We start from the raw sequence: 10051 nt of genomic DNA, 5'->3' as shown, positions 1-10051 counted from the left end.
AAAGAAAAATATTATTCACTTCTTTTAGCAGAGCTAAAAGCATCCAAGTAGAGAAAAGGTAAAGTTATTAACTTGTTGGTACCTTCAGAATGTGCCCAGTGAAAAGCCTAAAATAGTGTCAATCCCACACATAAGTCAATGTCAGGTAGACAAATGGAATACTCCTTGGGAAAGGAAAATAGACGTCAACAGATAAATAACTCAAAACAGAGAACAGGAGAGGGCAAAAGAAGGCCAGACCAGGTAAGCCGACCGGTCTGTTCTGCTTTGACTCACCCCTACAACCTGCACAGAGGCTTTGGAGTAGTCAAACTAGCAAAATCACTCCTACAAAGACTCAGACTATTGCCACGTTTTCAGTCAGTTCTAGTTGTGAGCATAAAGCTCCTACTCAATTCACACAAGTACTATCGTTCCTTAAGTTCAGGACAGCTTGGGCCAGTTTACCTGCATCCAGGACCTGTGTTGCATCAGGCTGTGGCTGACACCCTTTAGAGTCTGTGACTGTTGTACATGCAAAAGAATCAAAATCCACTGTGAGGTCTTGCACATTTCTTTCATTGGCATTATCAAAGCTGTTTTTGCCATGCAGCTGTTTAAGGTGTTTCCTCAAAACTGGCTTATGTGCAAAAACCATGTCACAATAGTTACACTTATGGGGCTTATCTCCACTGTGAAGGTTAAGATGATCCTGTAAGGAACACTTCTGAGAAAAGGTTTTCCCACAGATCTTACACTGGAAAGGTTTAATGCCGGCATGCACACGCATGTGTCGATGAAGGTTGCCTTTCTGAGTAAAAGTCTTGCCGCAGAGTAGACACATAAAGAGTTTGTGCATTTTTAAATGGTTGGCGTAGTTCTCCAGGTGACGAAACACCCTGGTACACTTTGGGCACTGGTGATGCCATTGTAGGCCTTTGTCTACACCTCGAATATTAGGCCCAAAGACATCTTTAGAGGCCATGATGAGGTTATCACTGCCTGTGTAAGAGAGGGCATAATTGTGGAGATGGTTTTGTTCTATTTCACTTACTCTGTTTTCCACAGTTGAATTTATCAGGGAGTGCTGGGGCTCAGATGAATGTAAAGCAGTGGGTTCAGAAGAAATAAACTGGTTCTGATCTTTTTTACTTCTAACCTCTGATACATCCCCAATAGACTCTACCTTAACAATCTGAATATCACTGTCCTCCATATCCATACTGTCTTCAGATGGATGAATACAAGGTGAGTCCTGCTTTGGGGAGCCTCTGGCATCTCCCTGCTGTTCTTTTGACTGGGGAGAAGCACTCTGTGGTTCACATCCCTCTTTACTATCCATTGGTTGTTTTGGCTTTATAAACTTCCACAAGGCCTGCGTGCACCGTTCTACAATGTGGCTCATCTGAAGAAAACTCGCAGCAGTCAAGTAATTTACCAGTTCCATCTCAGGGAATTCCAGCACACCACTATAACAGGATAAGAGCAATTGTCTGCCCACTTCGGAACTCTGCAATATGGAGATTTTCACCTCTCTGGAATCATTCAGTAAAAACTGGTCTCTTAAGAAGGGGGAACCTGCAGCAAACACAATTTTATGCCCCTGGACCTCAATATCATCTATGAGAACTGTAACATCACAAAATTTATTCTCTTCTCTTAATTTGTTCATTTTTTGTAACATTGAATCTCCATAATTTTCAAACTTGAAGTGAAGGAAATCTGATCTTTCAGACATTTTGGCAGACCTAAAGAACAGAAATGTAAAAAGGATGAATTTAAGAAAATTCAAAACAATTAAGAAACCTGGATTTTCCTTCCAAAAAACAAATTTGTGTTGTCATAACTGTATGTAAACTAATAAAATCTTCCTTGAAAGAGGAAGCTATTAAAACAGCTTCCAGAGGCTGTTAAAAATTACTCCTTACCAACATCAAGTGTGAACTGCACCTAGGGAGTGGACCTGAATCGTGTTAATAGTCTGGCATTTATTCAATTCTTTAAGATACTTGATACAAGAACAGTGCTTGAGCTACTCCAGGAACATATTTTCACTTCTTAAGAGACTCCTATCAGGTTTCAAAAATAAACTCAAACATACCAATGAGTAATAATGAAGTAACTGTTCTCTTTTACATGATACTGTGAGCTGCTTTTTCTTCTAAGACAAAACACGCTTTTCCTTTCTTTGTATTTTAAAGAACAGTGAGTTTGCTTGTCCCGATCCTGGGTAAACCGTCTCCTGTTTAAACTGAAGTAAACGTAGCCATCCAAGTATTTTTGCAGTAAAACAAAAGCCACAGGCCTAAGGGACAACTTTAAACAGTAGTAAAAGCATAGCTATTTATCCTTTGCATTCTTGACAAATCCAAACTCTCTATTAAGAATGTTTCTTGATATAGAAAGTAAATAAAACATTTGATAGAGAAAAATCACATGAGCCACTTGGTAGGAATCTCAGTAGGAGCAGAGTGGACCTAATTAATTAATCCCAAACTAGATTCTGCTCTTTATTCCTATTTATCTATCATTACTCATGATCTGGACCACCGATTCATGAACGCTTCCTTGGCTTCCAGCTTCAACTTTCTCTAATCCACCTTTAACATAAAACTTCATATTATCTTTCTAAAACACAGATCTGAATATACCAAACCTTTGCCTAAAATCCCTCTGTAACTTCCCATTGTCTCCTCCATGAAGACTAACCTCCAGAGGATAAACTGATGAAGTAAACCTAACAATAAATAGGATAAACATCAACAGAAGTCACTCACCCACTGAGGAGAAGTCTTTGCCAAAAATGTCTGTATATTTTCCCCTTTATCTATCAATTCCTTTGGAGAAGAAAATCCCCATGTTCTGATTTCATGCTGTCAAATGACTTTCAAGACTTGGCTCCCCATGTGCCTCTCGAAAGGGAAGGATAAATTAGCCATGCCAATGTAATAATTCCAGTTCAGCCAGTGATTGTGAAAATATTCAGTTGGCACCCTGTCAATATAGCAGTCTTCTGTGAGATTAGAAGGTGTAACATTCAGTGCACCAACAGATTCACCTTGAACTTTGTGGACTCATTAATTCCATAGCTGAGAATGAGACAGCCAGTTGCTCTCAGCCACACCTGGATCCCAAAGGCCAATCTTTATAATCCTATCTTCTATAACACTGACTTACAGAGAGGCTCACAGAACACCAGCCCGGAAGTCAGAATGGAGGTCTTACTCACACTGCTCAGTGCTTGGCAAATGACAGCGCCTACTGGCTCCAAGGCTTGACACATTGATTTCTTTAGAACACTAGTTCTGAGCCCATTCTGACTCCTTGATTTTCCTGAGAGATCCTTCTCTACTCTTTAAACTAGAACAGTTGTCTCTACTGGACCCATATCATAGTAAATCTATCACAACACTCAAAATACTTCATGAAACAGTTTCTTCCCATTCAAACTTAAGCTTTGTGGCATTAGAGGGAAATGTCTCCATTCTTTGCTTTTGCTTCCAATTCCACTTACTGAAGCAACATTACTGGCCAAACCCTTGGCCATTAAAACTAGTGTGTATTCCCCATCCCTTAATATTCTACAAAACATATGGCAGGTGGTCATTTTGCATTTGTTGAACCTAGAGGATCTGCTTGACAGCGGTAAGAAGGAAGAATAGCTGTTAGGAAGAGCAGCTCAACTGCAGAAGCATTAAAGGTCTGAGATCATGAGAGCCTAGAAAGGAATAGAAATGGGGTAAGGAGCAAGGAAAAATCAGAGATACTTCAAAGAACTTGGCAACTGACTGGATACAGAGAATGAAAAAAAAAAGGGGGGGAATGTGCAAAGGTTCTCAACTAAGGAACTCAGCAGAACGAGACCATCATCAAAGGAGATGAAATATGAGAGGGGGATCTGTAATAGCACACGGATATTAACAAAAATAGACATGCATAAATTTTAAGTTTGTGTGGCATTCTGAATGTACAGATAATGCACTGAGGAGGGATGTAAGAAGCAAATGTAGCATTAAGATAGTGACCATCAAAAACTAAAAACCTAGGACCTACAACGCAAAACTACATCATCACTGATTCAGTTTTAGCAGTTACAATAGCTTAATGTATTCGAACGTCCTGATTCATAAGCAACGTTATAAAAATGACTTGCTTGCAGTGACTAAACAAAAGGGGCATTCTTCTCTAGAGTTTAGTTTGTCCGCAATCTACCCTAGGGTCAGTATTTTCCTACTCACATCCCAAGATGTGCATTGTTTCCACCGGTGGTGTGCAAGCACTCATGATGCTACAGACAACTGTTCTCAGGGATAATTGTTCCTTGAGGCCCCAAAGAGGAGGAACTGAGGTCTGGTCTCATTTACTTCCCATCCATCAGTCTCCGGAAACTTACCAGGAGCTGCCAAACAGGTATCCTAGGAAAGGGCTTGCTTTGATTTGTCTGCTGTAGTCCCAGAATGTGAGGAAAATTTATTATGTTTATCTCACGAAGTTTCCCCTAATATGAGCTGCTCTATCCTCTCCTCTTAAAAAGCTCTTAGTTCCAGGCCACATAGTTTATACTTAATTGTTTCCTGTCCCTAGTTTCTCTTTCTAACAGGCTGCTACTTATTTAAGGGTAAGGACCAACTTTAGCATTTTACAATCATTCAACAATAAACAGCAAAATAATTAACTCCTCAAGTTCCCTAGGAAACGATTACTGGGTTATGTTAAAGATATTCTTCATTTTCATGACCTCCTCTTTTAAGTGCCCTGGGAACATGTTTTTCCAGAGATTTGTTTATAAACCAGTTTTGACAATACAAGACCAAATTTTACACACTTTTTTTAGTCTTTAAAAATGTCAAAATAAAAAGGAACAATTGCTTTTTCCTTTTTTTTTCTTATGAACTGAATTATTTTATTTAAAAATAAGAGAAATGGCAGCTATTCTTTACTGAGTCCTTTGTGTGTTGCAGGGACACAAATGCTTTATCTAAATTGTCTGGCTTAATCTTCAAATTTCTTTTGAGGTGGTATTATCATCATCCCCACTTTGTACATGAGGAAACTCTCAAGCCTGGAGAATATCAATAACCTGCTCAACTTAAGAGAGGTAGAAACTGTTAAGTGTTAGGGCTAGAACTTTTGTCCAAGCTGCATGATGCCAAATACACATATATAAAAACTAGGATAGCTAAAGCTTTATCTTGTGGATAACGTTAGCTGTGTAGCTGTTCAGATTTGCCTCCTCAGATCTATTCAGCTGTACACTTGTAATTTATATCATCTGTGTTTTGGTCATGCTCAACAAAAGGTTTATATTTAAAAACAAAATGTACAAATTTTATTTTATTTTATTTTATTTATTTATATTTATTTTTTTTTTAAAGAGGCACTAGACTTGGGACATTTTTATTTATTTTTATTTGTTTGTTTGTTTATACATGCACTGGGTACAGTCAGAAGCGCGGGAGGGTGAGAGAATTCACCAGAGCCAGAGCAGGGAGCAGAGCAGGAGAGGTCTGCGCGCCATGTGGGACCCTCCTCCGGTGGCCGGGGAGCAGCTGGGGATCGAACCGGCGCCGCAGAGGCTGCGGGCAGCTTCACAACCCAGCGCTCAACCGCTGCGCCACAGGGGAGGCCCTGTACAAATTTTAAAGCCAAATTTGTGTTACCTAGATCAGTCATATTTCTGATTGCATTTAATTTCCCTTTTGTTTTACCTTCCTTTCTCACCTACTTACTTATTTTTTTTTTTAAAGATTTATTTATTTATGGATACAAGCACTGGGGTACAGGCCAGAGGTGTGGAGGTGAGATGATTCACCAGAGACAGAGTGGGGAACAGAACAGGCAGATTGACCGAAGTATACTGCTAAGGGGAGCAGTGGGCGAGTCAGGAGAGGTCTGCTGCGCCATATGGGTAGCTCCCTGGCTGGCCAGGGATCAAACTCGTGCTGCAGTGGATGCAGACAGCTTCATAGGTTGTGTCTTAACCCCTTGCGCCACCGCGGAGGCCCCATGGCGGCCCCATTTTCTCACCTATTTAAATGTTACAATATTTTCCCATCTTTTGTGTATTTTTTTTTTTTTTTTGTAGAGGGAAACAATGCTACTTGCAAATGAAAGTAAAAGGAAGAATTCTAAATATATTTAATTTCGGAAGCCTCAATTACAGGTAACTTTGAAACACAGTGGTAATTATTCTATCACTTTCATAAAAACCACTCAAGTAATTCTAGATTATAGCAGAACTTCTAGTAAGTAAATTCAAGAAAGTAAAGACCCCATGAGTTAGCATAGACTGTTGGTCACCATATTCTGTTGATTCTTCCCTCAGAACCATTTCCAGACTGTCTCTCTCTAATCTGACCGTTGTTGCCTCCATCCAGGTCCTTATCATCTATTACCTAGTTTACTGCAAGTATGTCTGAATCCTGCCAAGTTTTTATTAGCATGTTTTCAATGACCCAGATCACTTTCTCTCTTTATATTTATGTGATTCTTCCATAATTATTTCTATACCAAAAACGCCAATTGTTTTGAAAATTTCCTTTTATTCCTTTTATTCAAAGAGGAGTGACCAGAAAATATTTGTGAATCTTCTAGGTTGAACAATATTCATAGCTGTGCTATGAGTGGTGAGAAAATATCCAAGTTTCTTATCTCAAATGCTTCTAATAACTTCTGATAAGGAAAACTTTTCCGTTCCCAATAATGAACTCCTAAGCTGTAAGTCTGTCTGTTTTCTCGTCTACCTCATAAAAGTCCCTAATCTTTCAACTTAGCACTCACAGCAACAAGGAAATCTTTCTGTGGCACTCACAAACATTATGTGCCACTTTTAATAGAGACTGCATTATACCATAACCTTTCTTTCTATAAGCCTCATTCTTTTCTTTTGAGTAACTTGCACGACAATAGATTCTCTAAGTTCTCTCTCTTGTTTGTTTTTATTTTTACTTGCAAGTAATATATACAAAAATAAACTTGTGGGCCTCCCCAGTGGCGCAGTGGGTTGAGTGCTGTGCTGTGAAGCTGTCCGCAGCCTCCGGTTCAGTCCCAGCCGGCCGGCGAGAATCCCACATGGTGCCACAGACCTCAACTGTCACGCCAGCTGTTCCCCTCAGCAGTGTATTTCTGTCGTCTGCCTGTTCTGCTCCCTGCTCTGTCTCCAGTGAATCCTCTCACCCTCCCGCACCTCTGTCCTACCCCAGCTCTTGTATAAAAATAAATAAATCTTTAAAAAAAAAACAAAAGGAAAGAAATAAACTCGTCCTGAAAAATTGTTGAATATTATAAATTAGTCCTCTTTCCCAACCACCTTCCACAAAGTGGTCAAGTTTGTTCTAAATCTTATCCTTCAAGATTCTCACTCCTTTTGCTTCTCCTCCTCCCCACTTTCGGGTGCGAATTTGCCCGCAGCCTCTGCAGCGCCGCTGCCAGCGAGGGTCCCACATGGCGAGCAGACCTCTCCTGCTGCGCCCGCTGCTCCCCTCAGCAGTGTACTTCATCAGTCTGCCTGTTCTGCTCCCTGCTTTGGCTCTGGTGAATTCTCTCACCCTCCCATGCTTCTGACTGTACCCAGTGCTTGTATAAATAAATAAATAAATCTTTAAAAAAAAAATATTGCTAAGTACCAGTACCAAGTCACAGAAAATATAAAATGGTTTCTTATATATAAACTATACATATTGTTTTACAACTTTCTCTTCCCATTTATTGCTTTTAAGAGCTATTGATGTTGCATAAATACAGACTGAGTTCAGTTTTTTCAAACTGTTGTACAAAAGTGGGCAGGATGCTTAACTACAGGCTTCAGTTTTCCACCATTCTTCTGTTAGTCTGTTCCTTGAAGGTTCACTACATTGTGTAAAGATTGTTATATCCTTCCAAGCTTAGTCCTTCACTTTTTACTGTTTTCTCAAGGCTTACTTTCTCAAAAACACCATCTGGTTTCTCAATGTCTTATTCCTTTCTTTTTTTTTTTTTAAATTTTTTTTTTTATAGAGGCATGTTTTTATTTATTTATTTGTTTGTTTGTTTATACATGCACTGGGCACAGTGTCTTATTCCTTTCTTTAAAAAATTCACAAATTTCCAACCTTAAACTCAGTCTCAATTCAAGCTATTCAAAATTCCTGCATGAGGCTACTATTCTATCACTTGAAATGCATGATACCTAATCTTGCACTGTCTTAAACTCAATAATTAAAATATAAAAATTTATGGAGAATGGCGTTGAGAACAGTGGACAAGGAAACCATTAGTATACGTTAACAAATTAAGAGGGTATTGATGAGGGCCTGGGAGAAACAACAATTACATGTATGGAGAGAAGAAAGAGATTCCAGAGATATTTCAAACAAAGAACTGATGGACTTAGTGACCAAAGTGAGGAACAAGAGAGGAAAGGTCAAGATGACATCAAGGAATTTGGTTTGCGTGACCAGATATCTTTTGACAGAGTATCATTCAATAAGCTAGAGAATACTGGAAGCATCATGGATCTGGATAAACCCGCATGACATCAAGGGGAAAATGCATTCCTCATCTGGATGTGGGTCTGAAGCTGAAGAGGAGACCTGGTTATAGAAAGTGATACATAAAAGCATGACATAAATTGATGTAATTGTGGAAGAAACTGACCTAAAATGGCTCAGATTGGAAAGGGATTGAAGAAGGGAAGAAATAAAAAACAAATAAACAACACAAACATAAATCCATTACTTACCTTCTTCTCAATCTGGATCTCCTTCCAAGCCTTTCCATTTTTTAATCAATGATCCTATCTTTCCTAAAATTTTCTCACTCCTTTGACTCCCAAATTCAGTCACTGCCTAGTGCAGTGGGTAAAACCATGGATTCAGGAGTCATGTTTCTAGGATCAAAATCCAGCGCAACCACTTACTAGCTCCGTGACCTTGGGCAAGTTATTTAAAACATCTGCTTTTCAGGTTTTCCATCTGTCATTAGTAACATTATTTCAAAGGGCTGTTATGGGAAATTAACTTTTAAAGTAAGTTAAATTTTAAAATTAATTTTTTAAAAGAGCTAAGAATAGTGCTTGGAAAGTGCTCCACAGCATTTGCTGATAAACAAAATCTGGGCAAAGTAGCAGCAGTGGTAGCTCTCTGCCCACCTGTGTCTACGCAGGTGTCTCCTTTCTCTTTCTCCTCTTTCTAAAAATCCTGTTCTTTTAAAATGTAAAAAACAAACAAAAAGCACCATAATCTGTCAGTTTTCTTTGTGAAATTATCATATTTGGACGTTCTCATTCTTAATTAACACCAAACCACTTGAAGTCTCCTTTATATATTTTATCACCTCTTAGCTCTACTAAAATTGACTTTTAAAAGGTCACTAACATTCCCTTAATAAAGAAGTACATTTTATTCTCATTCTCCAAATGCTTCACATAAATCATCCCAGTGGAACCACCTCAAAATTCTCTCTAGATTTCTTTTTCTTGGTTGCTGTAACCCTGCACTCTTATACTTTATTCTCCATCTCTGCTTCTGCTTCTATACCAACTACTACTGGCTCCAATTCCTCCTTCTGTTTCACAAGTGAAACCATTCCCCACACATAAGCCCATTTTTCTCAATACTCTTCCTGAAGCCAGCTATTCCCATGGCTTACTTCCACCTCTACACTGATGACTCAAACTCTAGTCACAACATTTAGGCTGAGCTGCAGATTTCCATTTCCAATTCTCTGCTGGACAGTTCCATATGGCTATTCCCGAAAACAAATTTGTAACTTACACTACGTTTATCACTTTACAGCTGATAATAGCAGCGACACTCTTCAAATACCAAAGGTCTAAAACCTAGGAATCAGCTTTGGTACCGCTTTCACCCTTAACATCCAATTTACCATGGAGTCTTTGCACCAATCACTCCAGCACTCTTGCCGTCTTTCCAATAACAATGTCATAACTTCACGTCAGGCCTTCATTACCTCTCACTAGGTGGACCCCATTATTCCAAAACAGTACCTAGACTTTAAGTCCAGAATCAGTTTAAAGAAATCCTTTTCTATAGGCTTATCTCCAAAACAACACGTCTTTTTACAGTGCAAATCT

At 39.1% G+C, this 10051-nt stretch overlaps 1 protein-coding gene across 1 annotated transcript; it reads right to left on the bottom strand.

Annotated features, from left to right (window-relative positions):
- Positions 1-391: 391 nt before the first annotated feature.
- On the bottom strand, positions 392-1717 carry ZBTB26 (zinc finger and BTB domain containing 26; the record flags this gene model as incomplete). Its single annotated transcript, XM_084237465.1, has 1 exon — positions 392-1717. The coding sequence occupies one exon, from the start codon at positions 1715-1717 to the stop codon at positions 392-394; it is 1326 nt and encodes a 441-aa protein (XP_084093591.1).
- Positions 1718-10051: the final 8334 nt, after the last annotated feature.

This window comes from Talpa europaea (genome assembly GCF_964194135.1).
Source record: "Talpa europaea genome assembly, chromosome: 7".
Lineage (NCBI taxonomy): Eukaryota > Metazoa > Chordata > Mammalia > Eulipotyphla > Talpidae > Talpa > Talpa europaea.
The sequence above is the reverse complement of the archived record's forward strand: the minus strand, read 5'-3'. Positions and strand labels throughout refer to the sequence as shown.